Genomic DNA, 20,829 nt, shown 5'->3' with positions numbered 1-20,829 from the left:
AGGGAAGAAGGAGAGATATAGTGAGAGTGAAGAGTTGAAGATGGTGTCCCCTCAGTAGTAACAAGGAAGTTTAAAAGAAGAGGGTTTGTGGGAAAAGATAATGAGCTTAATTTTGGACATGTTACATTTAAGATGTCTCCAGGACTTCTAGTTTGAGATGTTCATTAAGTAGTTGGAGATGTGAGACTGGAAGTCAGCAGAAAGGTTAAGTATGGATAAGTATACTTGGAAATCATCAGCACAGAGATTATAACTAGAGCTCACCCAAAGTGAAACAGACTATCTAAATTCTTAAATAGTGAAATTTCTTACTATTGAAAATAGTAGAAATTGAAAGAGTACTTGTTATGGTTGTCAGAGAAGATTCATTGTTCACATAGGAAGTGGATACGAGGGGCAGTTAGATGACATAGTGGATAGAGTACCAGCCCTGAAGTCAGGAGGACCTGAGTTCAAATGTGACCTCAGACACTCAACACTTCCTAGCTGTTATGACGCTGGGCGACGTCACTCAACTCCAATTGCCTCAGCCAAAAAAGAAAAAAAAAAAAAAAAAAAAAAAAGGTAAAAGAAGGAAGTGGATCCTTCAGGTCTTTCCAACTCTATGATTACAATTCTGGCTAAGATTGTACTGTAATTTCAGATGAAGAACCATTGGCTCCATTACTAATATTATAATCTTAGATTTGCATATTATTTTATACTTTTCAAACACTTTTCAGTCATATACCTCTGGGCTTCAGTTTCTTCATTTGTCAAATGAGGGGACTGGGCAAGATCAACTTCAGGGTCCATTTAAAAACAAAATAATATCATTTATGTCTGGTTCTCCTAACTAGTTTTGTCCTCTTGACTTTCCTTAAATGAAGCAGAACTTCAAAAATGGCTACTGCTGGAATTCTGTGAGTAACTTTTGATGTCATCTGAAAGAATTCAGGATTCAAGCCATCGCCAAATCAAGTAAAGGCATTTACTAAAATTTACACAATCACAACCAGTGAACTCTCCTCAAGGGAGGGAGCAGCCTAACAAAGCAAGACAAGGATTTTAACAGAACAAATGGTGCTCATTATATCATAAGATATGTCAATTTTGGGGTTATAGGAGGGGTTTGCTTAACATAGGGAGGTCCTAAAGCATTGATGGAACTGCTTATTTGGTAAACCAGAATGCATACAGAAAAGGCCACTGGGGGAGGGGGGAGTATTAATGTATAGTAACAATATCATCATGATGCTGCCTGCATCATGAGTTTCCCCCAAAGGAAAGCAATGTAGGATAGATCATAGTTGCCACACTGGGACAGGTCTCTTCTGTGATCTGTGGTCCAATAGCCGGCTCAGCATCCTACTGGTTCCACTTCCTCACTGGCTGGTGATATGTCTCATGTAGTATGGCTGGTGTGGTTACAGTGCATGCTGATCTGCTTGCTGTGACAGTGATTTCTATGGGGCTCGGGCTGAGACAATGATTCCATCCCTGTGATGCTAGAAGGGCTGTTTCTAACATAAATAGAAATCAAACCTAAGTGGCACAGAGAAATTCTTAAGCCCACTAAAAGCATTGGAGGTCTCATGAGGACCATCCAGGAGTAAGGACCACCTATGACACAAATGAGTATTTCATGCCCAAAGAAGAAACTTACTGCTTTGCCAAGGCCAGGTGGCAAGTGGGCCCACTGAGAATTATATAGGATACAGTAGTCTTTTTCTTTGCCAATTCCTGGTTCAGCAATCACATGGACCATTCCATACTCACAGGTCACCTGAAACCATAAAAGACAATTTTAAAAGAACAAAGATATAAGAGCCTTCAGGCAATGAATTTCCAAATTACTCATGGTCACACACAAATAGAAACTATTTCCTAACCATACAGTCTATTTAAATCAAACTGCCCCACCTGCTATTCCCTGTCTGGGATGGCCTACTTGCTTGTTACCTTTGCATGGGTTTGTCATCCATGCCTGGAATGCTTCCCTCTACTTATTTCTGTTTCTTGGAATTCCCAAAAACATTTAAGACTTCAGATCAAGTGCTACTTTCTACAGGAGAACTCTTATTGCTCTCTGTCTGCCCCCTCCCTAAATACATCTGCCCACACACCCTTCTCTTCCTATTTGTGTTTGTGTAAATGTTGCCTTCATCCAAAAGAATCTAAGTTTCACAATCCTCTTTTGAGGAGGTACAGATTTGTGTCTATACTCCAGAATTGAAATACTCAATGTAGAAGCTCCTTGCAACTTAAGATCTTATCTGTAACTTATGGTTTGAAAAGAGTTGCCTGGAGCATTGAGTACTTTATGATCCAGTATTTAAGTAAAATAATCTGCCCAAGGTTCCACAGCAAACATGTATCAAAAGACTAAAATCCAGGTCTTATTAACTCAAATTGGTCCTCTGTCCATCAGACCACACTATCTATGACCTAGTACATGGAATAAGAATTTAATAATAAATACTTGAATTGAATTCAAATGTTGAAAACATTTTATTAAGATCGGCACTACTCTTGATGTGTTCTAGGTCATCTTCATTCCAATGAGACAGATGAAGCAGAAAGCCCTTCCAGTAAAGTACCAATAACAATCTTTACTGTCCAGAAATGTCTAACTTGAATAATGCCAATCCCCATTTTCTCTCATGATTTCACAATATCTATGCTTCTTGCCATGTCCTAATTTAGATATTATATTAGATATTAGATATTTATATTTATATTGTGGCATAAAGTCTTCTTTCTATATTCCCCAACATCTGGCACACAATAGGAACCTCAAAGATCAACTTGTCCAATTATTCATTTTACAGAGGAGGAAGAGGTAAAACATAAAGGAATCAAATTCATAGGTAGTTTTTAAACTTAGGCCTCTTTCCACCATACCACAATTCCCTCACCAGGACATGAAAGTAGGTCTTTACTTCATAATCATAGGCCTAGACACTTCTTGAGACTCCTGTAGCAGAAAGAATATGATATTTCTTGCCAGGTCATTTGAGATCTAATCTAGACTTTGCATTCATTAGCTATGTGACCGGGGATAAATTGGTTCACTACTTTTAGCTTGTAAGAGGACCAATAACACTTGGTTAGTTAATGTCATATAACTCATGAAGTCACATTGTTAATAACAGTATCTAGCACTTATATAGCAATTAAAGACTGCAAAGCATTTTACATATAATATATCTTACTTGATTCTTACAACTTGCTAGGAAAAAGGAAAAAAGATCAACTAGTCCACCTAAAAGTCCTTTCTTTTTAACTCTTGTTGGGCTGCAGATAGGAGTAAGCAGAAATTCAGAGATCAACAAAATGTAAAAGATAAGTTGGGAGGGGGGAGGGAGCAGAATGATACAATGGAAAATGTACTAATTATCATGGAGTCAAGAGGACCTGAGTTCAAATATTGCTTCTGTCATGTTGTATGTAATCTAGAAGCAAGTTAGAACCTTCAGGGGCCTTATTTTCCTAACTTGGAAAATGTGGGGATTCCCTTCCAACTTTATATCTATGTTTCTAAGATACTACTATACATATGATGGTACCAAAGTAAATACAGATAAGGAATATTGGTTAGTAGACAACAACCCATACTCTTCTAAACAAGACCAAGAGATGGGAGAATCAAGAGTAAAGGAAGATAACACAAGGCATTAAGGAAATGAAAACTAGAAGGTAGTACAGAAAGAAAAAAATAGCATGATTAAAAGAGATGATAGCACTCAGGGCAAATGTGGCCTAGTGTAGGCTCTTAAGACCTACTCAACTTCAAGAGAGTTCAAATGGAGCTTTCTTCTAATCACTGCTAGACAGTTTATGATATCACTGGCTTTCCCCCTTCACTTTTAACTGTGGGTATCTGCCACTCTAAGTAAGAGACATTGAAACTGGGTTATATTTGTTTTGTTTTTAAAATTAAATTGCTAATTTGCTTCAAGGAGCATACAAGGAAGAAAGCCAGGCATGACAATAGCCATAAGGAAGCTTTAGCAGTTTGCACAAACAAATATGTGACCCATTATGACATTCTCTGTGAAGAACAGTTTATGAAGGAAATTCTAGCCACTTCTTCCTCTTTAAATAGAAACCAATTTTCTGAGAAGATGGTTTTAAATTTTATTCTAAATGTATTTTATTTTTCAATTGTCAAGTATTTTTTTTTCCTACCTCCTCTTTCCTTCTAGGGAACAAATATGCATAGTCAAAACAAAATCAATTCCCATGTTAGCCAGGTACAAACATGTGTCTCATTTTTATTCTAATCTATCACACTTTTTTCTTTCACAAGGTAGGTAGCATTCTTGCATCATGATCTGAAAAAGTTGCATTTACTATTTCTGACTTTCTGCATTTGATTTTGAAGTTTTTATGCCCTAATGGTCAATTTTTGTGTAGGTTTCATGTACTGCTAAATATATATATATATATTCCTTTCTGTCTCTATTCAATTTTCTCCAAAGGTCTATCATACCTAACTTTTCTAGAATTCTATTTTAGGTAGCATTCTTTATCACTGGTCCTCAGGAATTATTTTTTTAACCAACCAGTCAAGTCTTTCAAAATTGTTTCTCTGAAGTGAAGAGGCTTGCCAACAATCACAAAACTAATAAGGGACTTGAAACAGGTCTTTGGACTCCAAATCTAGTTCCTTTTCCACTGTACCATGCTGCCTCTGAAGAAGAAAAGATCTAGATGGGTTATTAAAAGAAACTTAGGTACCTATCGCTACTTTAACTCAACTTTTGAGGCTGACATTCTGCTTCATGAATCCAAGGCACTACCCTATATGCTGGGAATACAAAGATGAAAAACTAGAGTCTCTGACTACAAGATTTTTGTAAATATTGTAAAAAATTGTAAAGAGATTCAGTGAAGGATCACTTCCACCTGGGAACAGGGAAATTTCACAGAAGAAGTACATCTGAGTTACACTTTGAAGAGAAGGATTTTAATGTACAGTACAGGGGTATTTTGAGAAATCTATTCCATCCAGAGGAAAGAAAGAGAATGAAAAGGTGTTGGGGGGAGCAGGATGAAATCTGCAAATAGAAAATAGTATAATAGGGCTGAAGGATTAATTGCTTAGTGTGTAAATGTTGGGAAGGGAGTTGAAATTCTTGTATGAAAGATAACCATGCACTCCTCAACTGTCTTTTGTTATACCCGTGGTCCAAGGTTAGATTCCTGGTTTGGTGAAGACCATTTTTATGATCTTTGCATATTAGATGTGAAAAATGGGGTAACCAGTTGAATTACAGCTAATCATAATAAAATCTAGCATTTCTATAGCACTTACTATGTGCCAGGGACTGTGCTAAGCACTTTACTAATATTATATCATTTGATTCTATAACAGGTTATACCCCATTTTAAAAATGGAAACAAACACTAAAAGATTAAGTGACTGGGGCCAGACTTAAACTTGGGTCTTCCTGGCTCCAGGCCTAGCACTCTCTCTACCATACTATCCAGAGGCTAGCAAAGAAAGCTACTCCAGATGATTATATTGGGAGAGAGGGACTCCCTAGTGTGCCAACTCCCATCCCAATACAGAAAAAGTACCTGTAATTTAACAGTTACCGAAGATAAAGAAGTAAAATAACTTGTCAAGGATCGCACAACTGGAAAATTCTGAGTCAAGTCTTTAAATTAGATCTTCCTGACTCCTAAAGACAACTTTCTATCCACTTTATTATTAATTCTCTCCAGATAACAGTTTTTTAAAAATTAACAAAAATGATTAGAATTGAGAAAAGACTATTTGACAGACAACTTAGCATTCCTCCTAAATAAAAAAGCCCCAGACACTGGAGTCAGGAGACCTATATGCATGATTCTAAACAGATAAATCCCCTCTGTGAAACTCAGTTTCCTCATCTGTAAAACAAAGTTGGTCAAAATAATGTGTTGTTTTTTAATTGTTTCTGGTCCCTACCAATTCTCCATGACCCCATTTGGATTTTTCTTGGCAAACATACTAGAGTGATTTGCCATTTCCTCCTCTAGCTTATTTTACAAATGAGGACACTGAGGTAAACAGGGATAAATGACTTGTACAAGGTTACACACCTAGTAAATGTCTGAAGTCTTTTTGGAATTTAGGAAGATGAGTCTTCCTGATGGCAGGTCTGGTGCTCTATCCACTGTACTACCTTGTTTTAATTTCTTTAGGCTATATCTAGCTTTGATATTCTATACTCTGCAGTCTATGGGCCTCTCCAGCTCTCTTCTATTATATGATCATTTAAAAAATCAGTAGTGATTGAATTTAGAAATCAGATTATAAGGAATTAAAGATAAACTGGAAGGGACTTGAGAGATCATTTATTTCAACTTTGTTCTTTTAAAGATGAGGAAACTAGTCCTAGAAACTAATCCCAGGTGAGTGAATTGTCCAAGATCACACAGTAGTCACATTAAGTGTCCAAATCAATGAAATTCTTTCACTACAGATATGACATACATCCTACTACTACTCTCTTTTCCAAAGGAGATAATGCCAAGAAAATGGCAGCAGCAAAACATGAATTATTTAATTAGTTTAACTATGAAAAATACATAACAAAGTTACTAGCTAAGGGAAAAGTTTTTAAATGGAGAATTAAGAAAGGAAAGAAGCCAGTGTATAATAGCAGTAAACAGTGATGAGAGGTACTCTAGTAGAGGATGAAACACAGAGTGGGACAGGAAGAAATTTGGAACCTGAATATAGATAATGACAAATGCTTTTGAGAAGAGAAAAATCTCTGAATCTACAAGAAAGGATAGTTACAAAGACATATACTTAAATTCAACTGCTCCTTATCATTGGCTGATGAAACTTATATTTAACTGCCCTAGTCTTTCTCTTCCGCACTAGTCCCAGAATTTCTAAGTGTCTCCTAATTAGCATATCCCAAACAGAACTCATCTCTCCCCTCAAATCTATCCCTTTCTAAACTTCCCTAGTCTAGAAAAAGTACCATCCTCCTCCTAGTCATCCAAAGTTACAACCTTAGAATGTTATCCACTGCTCTTTCTCATTCATTCCCACACAATCAATTGTCAAATATTACTATTTCTACAAGATTTTTTTTCCACTGAGAAAATCATTACTCTAGTTTGGGTCATCATTTCTCATCTAGCCTATTATAACAGGCTAGCAACTGATCTGTCAGCCTTAAGATTTTCTCGATCCAATCTATCATTGGCCTATCACTCTCCTACTCCATAAACTCCAATGTCCCCCCCCCCCAACCATCTCTAGAATCTACATATATTCTTCTATTAAGCATTTAAAAGTACTTCACAACTTGGCCCCAATCAGCCTTCATACTTTTAAGACATTTCTTCCCAACAGGATCACTGTGATCCAGCTAGATCTTCTAATAAGGTCTTTGTACTCTTTGATCCAGCAGTGACTCTGCTAGATCTATATCCCAAACAGATCATAAAAAAGGGAAGGGGACCCACATGTGCAAAAATGTTTATAACAGTCCTATAGTGACAGGGAGAGGGAGACTGAGTGGATGCCCAACAGTTGGAGAATGGCTGAATAGGTTGTAGTATGTGAATGTAATGGAATATTATTGTTCTTCAAGAAATTATGATCAGCATAGATTAGAGGAACATAGGATAGTTTACCTCTCAGACTTGTGGAGGAAGTAAGGAATTGTGACCAAAGGAGAACTAGAGATCATTATTGATCACAAAATAGAAAAATTTGATTACATCAAATTAAAAAGCTTTTGTACAAACAAAACTAATGTAAACAAGATTAGAAGGGAATAAATTGGGAAAATATTTTTACAGTTAAGGTAAAAGTAAAGGCCTCATTTCCAAAATATATAGAGAATTGACTCTAATTTATAAGAAATGAAACCATTCTCCAATTGATAAATGGTCAAATAATATGAAGAGACAATTTTCAGATGATAAAATTGAAACTATTTCCACTCATATGAAAGTGTTCCAAATCACTATTGATCAGAGAAACGCAAATTAAAACAACTCTGAGATACCACTACACATCTGTCAGAATGGCTAAGATGACAGGAAAAAATGATGACTGTTGGAGGGGATGTGGGAAAACTGGGATACTAATGCATTGTTAGTGGGGTTGTGAAAGAATCCAACCATTCTGGAGAGCAATTTGGAACTATGCCCAAAAAGTTATCAAACTGTGCATAACCTTTGATCCAGCAGTGCTATTACTGGGCTATCCCAAAGAAATACTAAAGAAGGGAAAAGGACCTGTATGTGCCAAAATGTTTGTGGCAGCCCTTTTGTAGTGGCTAGAAACTGGAAAATGAACAGATGCCCATCAATTGGAGAATGGTTGGGTAAATTATGGAATATTATTGCTCTGTAAGAAATGACCAACAGAATGAATACAGAGAGGCTTGGAGAGACTTACATGAACTAATGCTGAGTGAAATGAGTAAAACCAGATCATTATACACTTCAACAATGATACTGTATGAAGATATATTCTGACTGAAGTGGATATCTTCAACATAGAGAAGATCTAATTCAGTTCCAGTTGATCAATGATGGACAGAATCAGCTACACCCAGAGAAGTTACAGTGGTAATTGAGTGTAAACTGTTTGCACTATTGTCTTTCTACCCAGGTTACTTTTACTTTCTGAATCCAATTCTTACCATGCAACAAGAAACTCGGTTTTAAACACATATAATGTATCTAGGATATACTGTAACACATTTAACATGTATGGGATTGCCTGTCACCTAGGGGAGGGGAAAATTTGGAAAAGAAGTGAGTACAAGGGATAATGCTGTAAAAAAAAAAAAAAATTACCCATGCATATGTAATGTCAAAAAATATATAATTTATAAAATTAATAAAAAAAAAAAATAAAAAAAGAAAGAAAAGAAATGATGATCAGGCTGATTTCAGAGGCCTGAGGAGACTTTCATGGACTGATACTGAATGAAGTGAGTAAAATCAAGAACACTGTACACAGCATTTTGTCATGATCAACTTTGATGGACTTAGCTTTTTTGACAGTGGAGTGGTTCAGGCCAGTTCTGGTGGACTTGTAGAAACTAAGTGGATCACAACATGGTATTTTTGCCTTTTTTGTTGTTTGCTTCCTTATGTTTTTCTTTTTCATTTTTTCCCCTGATTTTTTTTTTTCCAGCGTGATGTGGAAATGTGTTTAGGGAAAAAATAAAGGTCTAGTCTTCTTACATCTCATGTCTGTGCCTTTGTACAGTTAACCTCCATGTGTGGAATATACTACCTCCTTCCCTCGCTGCTATCGTCTTCCTAAAATTATCTTGCATCTATTTTCTAATATACCCACATATCTTGTTCTCCTCTAACTTGATTGCAAACTTCCTGAAGACAGCAATTTCTGATTTTGTCTTTATATCCCCAATACCTAGCACAATAGTAAGTGCTTAATAAATGTTTGAATGATAGGAAGAGGTTGATTAGTGTAGAACAAGTAAGGAAAACTAAAAAGAATTTGCTGTCTTAAGAATTTCCCAAGACTAAGGGTTCTTGATTACTCTCATACAACTAGTTTATATTTGAGGAAGCACTGGAGTCCAGGTTTTTCATATTCTAAGATTAGCCCTTTATCCATTTAAGCTACACTTCCTCTAATTAATCATAATTGTGTTAGGTATTATTAAACATAGTTATAATTATGTACCCAGCTTTCTTTTAGATTTGGGGATAAGGCCAGATATAAGAGGTATGGTCAGGATGATTTGTCTGTGGACCAAAGAGGTAACTTCCTTTGGCAAACTGTTCTTCATTTATCAATTTAGATTATTCACATTACTCTCCCCTTTCTTACCAAAAAACATAACAAAAATCTACTTGCTACTCCTTCCCATTTCATTTCCCCACAAGTACACCACTCCACTATGCTCATTCCTCAAACTTTTGCTCATACTTTTGTCTTCGCCTTCAGTAAATCCCCAAACCTTCAAGAATGAGTTAAAGACTCAACTCTTACTCTGTATGCATTTATTATTCCAACTAAAATGGATTAGTCCAATTCATATGATTATCAATTTGTCCATGAAATCATGTATAGGAAATCTCAGATTTACAAACATCCGCTTATGCACAATCTAAAGTTAAGAACAATCTGCAGAAGTAGTCCTCAATGATAGCAATTATCCTTTGCTTCCCAGTTTAAAACACTGAGAATATGCAAACATAACATCAACACAGTCACATAGTAAGAGTTAAAAAACCTAGCTTGAAGTCTCAGACCTAGCATTTTCTAGCTTTAGGGATAGTCATTGAGTTTCAATTTCCCATCTGTAACTCTATAAGGATCTGTGATTTCATGGAGATTTTCTCTACTTGTGCCAATTGTAATTCTTCATATTCTGACACTCATCCATGTCCTGTCATAAATTCAATACAAGGGATCCATTCAATAAGCCTTTAGGCTCTCTTCAAATTCTCTTCACAATGAACTTGAGAATTTCCTTAGGTTCTCTTTATATTGTCTGGATTCAAAGGGAGAACTAGACTATTCATTGGTTCTACCTTGATCTCAATGTGACTGGCTCATTTTACCACTTTTTAAAATTTTGCATTTTAATTGATATCTTTTGCTTTTATATTACCTTCATTTCCAAATATATTCCTCCACTACCAATAGAGAAATCTCTTATAACAAAAAATGGGGAAATGGGGGGGGGGGGCCACAGACTGAATTAACATTTCATGCTTAATCTCTACAAAGAAGGGGAGGAGATACATACATACATACATACGTACATACATACGTGTATATATATATATATATATATATATATATATTTTTTTTTTTTTTTTTTTTTTTTTCTTATTTAGGACAAGCTTGCTCATTGAAACAACACAGTATTCAACAGTAGACTTGGTTTTCCCATTTTGTTTTTTTCTTCTTTTCTATTTACATGTTGTGATCATTGTTATAGTTTTCAGAAAATTTTACTCCACTTTAAATATTGCTATCATTTTCAGTGTCAACCCCCATCTTCCCCAACAGAATGCTAATGCTTTTTTAGTAATAGAAAAACACCTGAGCAGAAAGAATCAACTTGTCATAATGACAGCATTTTGACAGTATTCTACAACTACAGACCACTATATCTCTACTGAGGTGGAATCCATCCAGTTCTCCTTACAAGGTTAGTTATTAATTTCAGTTCTCAGATTTAGCATTGCTTTCCTTTTATATTGTATTGTCATATATACTTGTTTTCTGCTTACTATGCTCTGCATCGGTTAATTTAAGAATTCCCAAGACTCTGAATTTTTTGTTATTACTCTGTCCTCCCTACAATAGCTGCTATTAATACTTTACCAATATATGGAACATTTTTTCCTTCCCCTTAGAGTAACTTTGTTTATAAGAAATATGCTCAGCTAGGGATGATGTCTGAATCAAAGGGTTTGAACATCTTAGTGGCTTTTTTCCCCATAGTACTAAATCTGTTTTCTTGATGAAAAAGAGTAATTCATAGATCCAGCAGAGGTAGTGTTACTCAGTTACTATTTTAATTTTAAAAATCAAATCTGCCAATCTGATGGATAAAACCTTATTAGTTTTTTGTATTGTTTATTTTGTACTTTTTAATATAATTGAGAAGTACTGTATTGTAGTGGATCAAAAACTGGACCTCAGAACCACAAATACCTTAAGTCCTGCTCTAAACAGACACACAGCAGACAGGGAAAGATTGGGAACTTGTTAGCTTCTTGGGAGTCTAGGTATTTTAAGTCTAAGAAAAACTTAGAAAAAGTCTTTCACAGTGGTTTATCCAAGAGAATCCAGGTCCAATGTCCATCTTAATAATTTAGAGTATCTTTTACTTACAGTACTTGCATTTCTTAAAAAACAAAACAAACAAACAAAAAAAAAAACCCTCAAACCCCAACTATGTCTTTTTAATACTTTGTTAGGGAATGGTTCTTAATCACAAATATTTTTATTAGTTCCCTACATATTTTAAAGGTCAAACTTTTATCAAAGATCTTTTGTACAAAGTTTTTGTTCCCCCCCCCCCCCAACTGACTGTCTCCAAATAGAGCTTCATTTTTGCACTGGTTTTCTTTGTGCAAAAGCTTTTAAATTTTATGCTTATTTTTATCTTTTAAGATCACTACTCTTTCTTGGTTGTATGCTAAGATTGTCTTTTTTTCATGACCTTTTACATTTAGGGTTTTTTTTTTTTGTTTTTTTTTAAACAATCTGGAGCTTATTGTGGCATATGGTAGAAGATAATGATTTAAATTTAATTTCTGCTGAATTGCTTTCCAGTTTTCCAATAGGCCTGGTCAAATGGGAACTTTTTGCTCTTCTGATTTGTATTTGTATTTTGGAAAATTGAGCTGTTCAGCTGCTTCTGATCTTGTTTATCAAATTGCTATCTAAAGTATTAAAGTATTTAAACTGCCAATAGTTTAGAATAGTTTCTTGAACTTTACAATATAGTCTGAGATGTGCTATTGATCATCTTCATTGACAATATTCTTTATACCACTTCTCTTGCATAATTTGTGATGAATTATAGTCTCCATGCTCCTTATATGATCTTTGATTTCAATTCCTCAGAGGTTGCATAACATTCCATGACTAGCAACATTCTTCCTCACTGCAAGATTATAGAAGTCAAAAACAAAATGGGCCTTTGTCCTGCAGGGACAAAAAACAAAAAAAAACAAAAACTGAACAATCACCAGAGGCAATGCTGCCTCTCTTCAATTCCTGTTCAATTCTTAGCCAAACTTATCACCTATCTGTGTGTCTATCCCAGATCTATGTATTCCTTGGAAGTCCAAGATCAAACTAGATCAAACTTGGCGGCTACAGATCAAACTCATGAGATCTGCTGTAATATTTTCAATATAAGCATTTCACACCTTACAAATCAGAAAATATTATAAATTAAAATGATTTTTTTGTTGTTGTGTAGACTTAAGAAAGCTATAATTATATTAATAAAGGTTAAGTTCATACAAGTACAATTTTTGGGGAGAACAAGGTGTTAAAGATTGCCCATTCAATTGCAAATCTATCAATTTTAAAGATGACCAAAATCACTGCTGAGACATTTAGCAGCTTTTCCCATGGTAAATCAACTAGTCTTCCAACTCCAAATGATGTTTTTTGCATTAAATCTTTGTCTTAGTAAACAAAAAAAAAAAGATGTGATGGAAGATAAACCCAAAACATATGTGAGGTTAAAGGGGTAGTTTTGCCAACCTCTTCTGAATTTGGAGAAGTTTGAAACAAGAAAAAAACCTACCCTGATCCTTGTACTAGACTTTAGGGAAAACTATTTTTCACTCCAAAAAACCGAATCACCAGTGTTACTAATAAAGGGACTCAGTGGCCACTACAGTCCAAGTCTAAATTACTAGCAGAGTCTGGAAGTTGAAACAATAGTCCATCATGTAGTGATTCCTGCCATAATTTTATGAAATCATGTGATACCTCCAGATGTCACTAAAGAAGGATTATAGATTCACAGTATATTTAATCCAATACCCTCATTTAAGAATCCAAAAAAAAAGTGAGGCACAGAGAGGTTAACTGTTTCAAGGTCTGAATTCAAGAATCTTGACTACAAAATTATGTACTTTTTCCACTGCACATGGTAAATTCTTTCCTCAAAACAGAGAGGATTTTAACTTATTTTAATTCAGAAAAACAAATGAGTCACAAAGGACTGTCAATAACTAGGTGCTAGGCAATCCTGTATAAATAAAATCCCCAAAGGATTTGGGGATGGAAAAGCCTTTAAAGAACATGTAGTTTAACCCCCTTATTTTGCAGGGGGGGGAAATGGAGCTTTGCTAGGACCATTCCATAACCATAGGCAACTTCCTTAACCTTCTGCAATAACATATCAGTATATCCCTCTGAGAGATTTATGAAGGACAAATTACCTAACATATGCAAAGTACCTTATACACCATAAAACCTTTAAATGTAAATAAGTGTATTATTAATATGCTGCCATTGATTCTGGAAGCTTCAGCTTGGGAGGGCTGTAGATGGGATTATAAGCTTTGGGACGAGAGATTTGCAAAAAGAGTACCGAAAACACGGGAAGGATCCCTGGACTTGGAGTGGGGAGATTTACTTTCAAACGGAGATCCTGATGCATTGTGACCTTAAGGGAGTCCTTTCTGTGAGTCGGAGTCTCAGTATCAAAGTCTGGGACACGGCCGGATATAACAGAAGATTACTGACCGTCAGGGGGAAGGGTGAGGTGTTACTCCTAGTCTAGTGACTTAACGACTGATTAAGTGCCCAGTGCAAGGCGTAAAGTTCAAGGCGGCCGGCTCTTCAGACACTAACAAAGGGAAACGTTTTAGAGCCCAGAAAACGTCAAAGTGCTGGGAGGGGCAGGCCAGGGCGGCGGCGGCTTCTGCTGCTTTTATGTTGTTTTATTAATTTTTATAAAACGCTCATTTACATCGTGTGAAACTGTTCCGTACATTTCTATACACACCCACAGTGCGCGCGCCCAACATTTTTACTCAAGTACTTTTCAGCAGTTAAGGCTTCCGACTCCTTAGGACTGGTTTCACGTATGCAGGAGGGAAGGATAAGGTTTAAAGGCCGGGGAGGGATTCAAGCAGTCAGACAAGGGGAGCAGGAGAGGGGCCCGCGCCGGGTGCGAAACACGCGGAGGAGGGACCCGGGGGCCGGCGCTGACTCTAGTTCTCCCTAGAGCGGTAAAGCGCCTCCGAGAGGCGGCCGCCTCCGCTCTCCCAGGCGCAAGTTTTAGGCGAGACTCAAGTGCCTCAGTACGAGATGAGGGGCACCGCGCGCTAAGGGAAGGAAGGCCGGCCCCAGGTCTCGGCGTCCCCCCAGGTTCATTAAACTTGGAGAAGTTGGAAAGTGGGGGAGGGGCCCGCTGCGGAGCGAGGCCTACGTCCCGTTCTGCTGAGGGGGAGTTAAGGAAAGGAGCCGGACCTCCCTCCGTCACCCTCACCTGTGCTATGAGGAGAATTCCCAGCAGGAGCCCCGCCAGCACCGCCATGTTCGCCCAAGATGCCCGTGACAGGGCAAAGCAGGGCAGGACGGCTACGGACTCCGCACCCCAGCCTCAGCCACCGGACGTTACCCAGCAATCCCCGGGCCTAGCTGCTTATTTCCTTCCTGCCTCAGTGCCGCTCCGCGGCAGCCCCGCCTGCGCACGCGCCCCACGCTACTGCACGTGCCGAGCGCAGGGTAAAAGGCCACGAGGCGGATTGTGACGGAAGCAAGATGGCGGATAGGCGACTGTGGAGAAGGGAAGGGAAATACGCCGCCGCCGCCGCCGCTTTGCTGCCGGACGTTACCCAGCAACCTCCGGGCTCCGCCTCTTAATACTCCCCCACTCCCACCCCGGGCTGCTACCCCGTCTGCGCAAGCGCCTCCTTGACGTTCCGGCCGAAGCTTTCGCCGAGAGGTGAAAGGGCGCAGGCGCGGACGCAAAAGGGACCCAGACGGCCTCAACATGGCGGTGAGCCGAGGGGTTTATGCGCTGCCGCCGCCGCTGCCGCTGCCGCGGGGGCGGGAGGGGGACGGACGGACGGACCTGCGCTCGGAGGCCCGGGCCCCTGATCCGCTGTGCTTTCTCTGCAGGATAAGGAGAAGAAGAAGAAGGAGAGCATCTTGGACCTGTCCAAGTACATCGATAAGACCATCCGCGTGAAGTTCCAAGGAGGCCGCGAGGGTAGGAATGACCCTGCCGCGCCCCCGTCGCGGCGTCACGTGGTCTCTCCCGGGGTTTTCCCCTGCACCCCACCCTCTGCTCTGATGCCTGGAGCGCCCTCCATTCATTCGCGCCTTGTGGGTGCCTGGGGCCCCGTGGTCGGGGCTGGGAGGTCCCTGCCCTCAGAGCCCCAAAGACAAAGCCGGTGCACATACATTAGGCGCCAACTGGTAGAGAATCCGGAAGGCCTGGGTTCCGGGGTAGCCTCTGACTTCCAGACTTGTCACTACCTTAGAAGTCCCTTATCTTCACTCTCAGGAGTCAGTCGGCCAATAAGCGGCCAATAAGCACTTATCAGGCGCCTGCCGAATGCTAGCTGCTAGGTCTTCTGTGGTAGTTAGTCTTTGGAGGTTGTCAGTACAGGGAAGTTCAGGAAATGTCCCAGAAAGTGAGATTTTAGCCGAGATTCTGTATCCACGTCGGTGAGGACCCAGATCTAGGTCCCTGCCCCCCAGCTCTGCCTAGGAGGCCCAGCCAGAGACTCCCGCCCGGGATGCCCGCTGACTTTTTTCACTTCTGCACCCCGGGCCACGCCCCCAATCGGATGGCCGAGCCCTTCTCAGAATCATGTTAAACAGGAGCTTTCAGAGGAAACCAGTTCCGTTCAATTCTGCAGAAATAAGAAAATAAAAAACTTTGCAGACCTCAGGTTGAGAACCCCTTCTGTAAGTTATCGTAGGTGAGGTGCTGCCAGTCTGGCAGCAAAGGGCGGCCTTTCCGTGTTGTGCCCCAGGAGAAGGCCCTTAGGAAACAGCGCGCTCCTCCTTCAGCCAGCGGCACGCCTCCCCCAGGGGCGCCGGTCCCCCGTGGATGCGTGCCCAGCAGGTGCACGGTGCAGCTCCTCTGCCCGCCTGTAGCGGTGGCGGCCGTGGTGCGGTCTGTGACGCAGGGACTCGGGGTACAGCGGACTGGGATTTAATCTGTGCAGATCCGGCCTTGGGGTGCCGAGGAGAGAGAGGGGCGTGTTAGACAAGACTGGCTCCTCCCCCTAAAGACTGCGCAGGGTCCCACACAGAGCTGGAGGGAACTCCGGGTCTTCCGGCTTCATCTCAAGGATGAAGAGGTTCTGTAGAAGACTCAACGAGACTTAGGTTAGAAGCTGATCCAGACCTGAATCCCTCCTGCCGAACTAAGTGTGTGAGCAAGGTAGCCTCAGCTGGGAAGCTGGCCTGGGAGTGAGGATGCTGCAGGCTCCGGTCCGGGGCAAACCACGTGACTTCTCAGGGCCCGCGTCTGCCCTCCTCTTCTCCCCTTCAGTCCAGGCTGTGTTCCGGAAGTTGTGGAGAGGAAGGCACACTCAGTGCGCCCAGGAGGCCGGAGCCGAGCCAGGGCTGGTAAAGTGATGGCGTGGGACTCCCCGGAAGGGTCGCCTGGGTACAGCTGGCAGGGACCACAGCTGGGGAGGTTGTGACAGCCTCAGACCGGGAAGGGAGAGCCGGGCACCCAGGGCGGCCTGAGCTGCACATGCCGGAGGACTGGGGGGGGGGCGCCCCACTAGATTTAAGGAAATCAAGGATTCCAGGACTGGCCCAGAGGCGGGGGAGGAAGTGTAAGCTCTTTGCTGGAGCTGAAGGTAGGGCACTGTGATTTTGTCCTTGCGTCCACGGCACCTGGCACAGGGCTCTGAAACAGCTAAGAAGCGGTTTGCATTAAATTGATTGATTAGCCTTGGTCCCAGTGAGGCTCTTCTGCACTCCACACCATGTATAATCTACTGAGGTGACCCTTTGAGCCAGAGCTCATCCAGCCTTTTTAATGGCTGCCTGTCTCCTGGCACTGGAGGGGCAGAGATAAAATCATATCATCTCTTCCTCCGGGAACTTACACCCTGCTGGGGGGAACAAAACACATGCAAAAATCTAGGTTAGGGTCCGATCCGTGCCTTGGACGGAGGGGCGTGGCGCCTGAGGGGGGAGATCCTGTGCTGAGAGGCCAGGGTCCGAAGAGCTCTAGCTGCCAAGATTCTGGCTCTGCCCTTTTCAGGGCCTCAGCTTACTTCTCTATAGAAAACAAGGGACTGGGTTAGTCAATTTCTAGATTCTTCTAGGTCTAACTCCTAAATTAGCCTTAAGAGATGAGGTCCCGTCAGTGGGTAGGAACGGGGCCATAAAGGACGACAAGCTGAGGGCGGTGTGTGGGGGAGGAATGGAGAGAAGGTTGGCGTGGCTGGCTTACGGGGTATCCTGAATGCCGGGCTCCAGTGCAGATGTGGGGGGTCTGCGGTTTGGGAGGCAGGCAAGCACCTCGAGATGGTTTTGGTGGTGGTGGTTTTAATGCAGCTTACACGGTTGCTTTCAATATCCTGTTTTTATATGCCTCTGAAATGATAACTCTCATTTTCCTCTTTCTGATTCATCTTTGCCAGCCAGTGGAATCTTAAAAGGATTTGACCCATTGCTCAATCTGGTACTTGATGGCACTATTGAATATATGAGAGGTAAGTGGGCAAAACTTCGAAACGATTGCTGATGAATCTCTTGGGCTAAAATTGCCGCTTTATTTAGGAATCTAATAATATTAGTTACATCACTGACCATTCTTTCTGATAACCTTATTGGGACTCAGTCATGTATTGCTTTAGCAAAAATTTTAGCAGCAGGTTTTCTTGGAAATGTTCAGAAATGTAGACACATTCTGTAGTTGCTAATTCATTCACTGGAATGTAGCTCCTGCTGTTAGTAGGGACTCCCTTGTGGTAGGGAAGGGGGTGGAGAAATGGTAAGCTTGGCCAGGACAGTCAGGTCCACAGATGTAATCTGGATATTATATACCGTTTGACCATCATTCATTTCCATCTTCTGGTTTATACCCAATGTAAGCTACGGACCAGTGTGTAGCTGAAGGTCCCTTCTAGCTCTGAAGCCCATGAAAAAGTGAGGTCTAAATTTGCTTTGAAGAAATGGAAGTATTTCCGCAGAAATGGGACTAAGGGGGAAAGCCCATTGCAAGCGTGAGAGATGATGTGTGCATCCAACCATGACCCTGGAGCGACATAGTAGGGAATAAAGAAAGTCCATTTAGGTTTAGTTTCCACAGCCCTACTCAGCAGACCCCAGTAGCCCTTTTGTTCATTGACTGGTTCACATTCTGTTGAATCATCTCTATTATAACCAGTCTGCGCTCTTCTGGGATACCTCAAACCAGATTAACACTAACCATAGGAAGCAGTGGGAACCTCTTCTCTCCTCTTGGACTCTTCCAGTCCAAAGAGTGTTTGGGAATTTGCAGAAGAACTAGCCTGGCCATTCAGTTCTGGAGGCCTTCTTGGGGCACGTATTTAAGGGTAGGCTAAGCCCTGACCTCCCCAGGCTGAGAGCTGGGAGCGGTGAGCTTAAAACGGCTTGAAATGGCCTGCTCCCCAGACCCTTTCCAGATGAGGTGGGCAAGAAGAGAGAGGGAGGCACAAGCTGGGCAAAGCAGAGGAGAAGGAAGTCCGGCAGCGTGCCAAGGTGTTGCTCCCCCAGTGTGGCCTGAGCTACCCCAGCTCTGCTTCCCTCTAGTTGGAGAGGTGAGAGGAAATTAGAGGGCTGTGGGAGGGATCTGGAGAAGGTGTCTCCAGGTGGCTCCCTAGCTCTGATGGCCCAGATTGAGCCTCCGCCCAAGCTGGATCTCGTAAAGAGGCAGAGCCATCAGGATGAAAATTTGATCTTGAGAACTAAGGAGGCTTCCTATGTGTGAAACATATTGAACCCTGAAGATAAATTAACCTCCAGTATATGGCACCAACACAGGCAGCATATGTTACCTTGGGGCTGTAGGCTATCCAACGGCCCATAGCTTTGCCATTAACCCTTTGGAGTCAAGTGCCTCAAAGATTTACTGTCTACCCAAGTTTTAGTGCATGTTCCCACATGAACCTGTTGCAGGGTCTCTGGATGCCCTTACCCCACTGTGAATAGGAATTCACATTTTTATACTGGGTTTTCATGTACAAAAGACTTTCCTTGAAGCAGCCTGTGAGGTAGGTAGTGGATAAACAGGGACAACTGTATTCTGGTTTAGGAGGGGGAAGAGGAAAAATTCTGTTGAATCATCATGTCTGGTAGGAGAATTTGCTTTCCTCACAGTGCTGATGCTGCTGTCGGTCTTGGCTCTAGGTTCCTCTCTTGTGGTTGCCTTTCAGATCCTGATGACCAGTACAAGCTCACCGAGGACACACGCCAGCTGGGGCTGGTGGTCTGCAGAGGGACCTCAGTGGTGCTGATTTGCCCTCAGGATGGCATGGAAGCCATTCCAAACCCTTTCATCCAGCAACAGGATGGATAGCTCCAGGCTGTGTCCAGATGTGCTCGGTAGCTGCTCTGTTGCTCCGCTAAACAGGGCTATGAGGTTTCAGTTCGGCAGGGAAATACCTTCTTTTTCTGAAAGGACTCAGTGACCTTCCCATTACAACTTGCCAGCTGGGAGAGAAGAGAGACTTTTTTTGGTGTATTTTTTTTTCTAATAAAATTACAAAACAAATCTGTTAAACAAAATCTCTTCTTTTTTTCCTTTTATCTTTTGGTATTAGTAGTAAAGGATCAGAATTAGAGACCAGATTTTTGACATAATCTTTACTATTAAAGATAAATTTCTGGGTCCTCTGAACTCTAGAAATCAGAACTGCCTTGTTATATAATTGTGCTATCGTGGAATAGTTTTTAGAAATGAAATTTAGGATTTCAAAAAATCTTGGATAAGCTGTAACAGAGCTCTGTTATATCCAAGTTTGTATAAATAGAGAGTTCCCTCAAAATCATAGTGCAATTTAAAGTTAGAAGTTTTAAATGGAACTGAGTTTACATTTGCATTTTTCAGGTAAAAGGGGGAAATATATAAATAAATCCTTGAAGAAGATTTGAGGTTTTCAGTAATGAGCTAGGAATCAACAAGGGTATGGCAGTCAGGATGCCTAGTGAAATCTCATGCTGCAAAAAGAGGCAGTTCTATTGTCCAGGAATAAGAGCTGCAATTCTAATACAGGCTCCATGCTGTGTGAGTGAGACAAAATCTGAAGTGCTATGTTTGGTTCTGCAGATTTCATCTTAGCAAAGACAGATAAATTGGAGGGGGTTCAAAGAAAGGTGGCAAAGATGATGAGGGGCCTCATTCATGCCAGATT

The 20,829-nt window shown here is 40.9% G+C and overlaps 2 protein-coding genes across 8 annotated transcripts in view; one reads left to right on the top strand and one right to left on the bottom strand.

Annotated features, from left to right (window-relative positions):
• Window positions 1-16,577, bottom strand: part of SPPL2B (signal peptide peptidase like 2B) — a 46,763-nt gene extending 30,186 nt beyond the window's left edge. For 5 of the 7 annotated variants that reach the window (XM_074304123.1, XM_074304139.1, XM_074304153.1 and 2 more), the window contains exons 1-2: window positions 14,964-15,186; window positions 1,646-1,765 (exon numbers count right to left, since the gene is read on the bottom strand). In XM_074304123.1, coding sequence (XP_074160224.1) covers window positions 1,646-1,765; window positions 14,964-15,011 — 168 coding nt within the window. In that variant the 5' untranslated portion in view covers window positions 15,012-15,186. Of the gene's footprint in view, window positions 1-1,645; window positions 1,766-14,963; window positions 15,189-15,883 lie in introns of those variants that run through there. The other 2 variants (XM_074304130.1, XM_074304172.1) reach the window with 2 other exon arrangements.
• Window positions 15,349-20,189, top strand: LSM7 (LSM7 homolog, U6 small nuclear RNA and mRNA degradation associated). Its single transcript, XM_074304186.1, has 4 exons — window positions 15,349-15,476; window positions 15,599-15,689; window positions 18,094-18,165; window positions 19,852-20,189. Exons 1-4 carry the CDS (start codon window positions 15,471-15,473, stop codon window positions 19,992-19,994), a joined length of 312 nt encoding a protein of 103 aa, XP_074160287.1. The 5' UTR covers window positions 15,349-15,470; the 3' UTR covers window positions 19,995-20,189.
• Window positions 20,190-20,829: the final 640 nt, after the last annotated feature.

This window comes from Sminthopsis crassicaudata, chromosome 1 (assembly GCF_048593235.1).
Source record: "Sminthopsis crassicaudata isolate SCR6 chromosome 1, ASM4859323v1, whole genome shotgun sequence".
NCBI lineage: Eukaryota > Metazoa > Chordata > Mammalia > Dasyuromorphia > Dasyuridae > Sminthopsis > Sminthopsis crassicaudata.
This window is presented reverse-complemented; position numbering and strand designations above follow the sequence as displayed.

Coding starts and splice junctions, on each gene's coding strand:
- LSM7 (XM_074304186.1), top strand. Junction 15,690..18,093: donor GTTCCAAGGAGGCCGCGAGG/GTAGGAATGACC, acceptor CATCTTTGCCAG/CCAGTGGAATCTTAAAAGGA. Junction 18,166..19,851: donor CACTATTGAATATATGAGAG/GTAAGTGGGCAA, acceptor GTTGCCTTTCAG/ATCCTGATGACCAGTACAAG.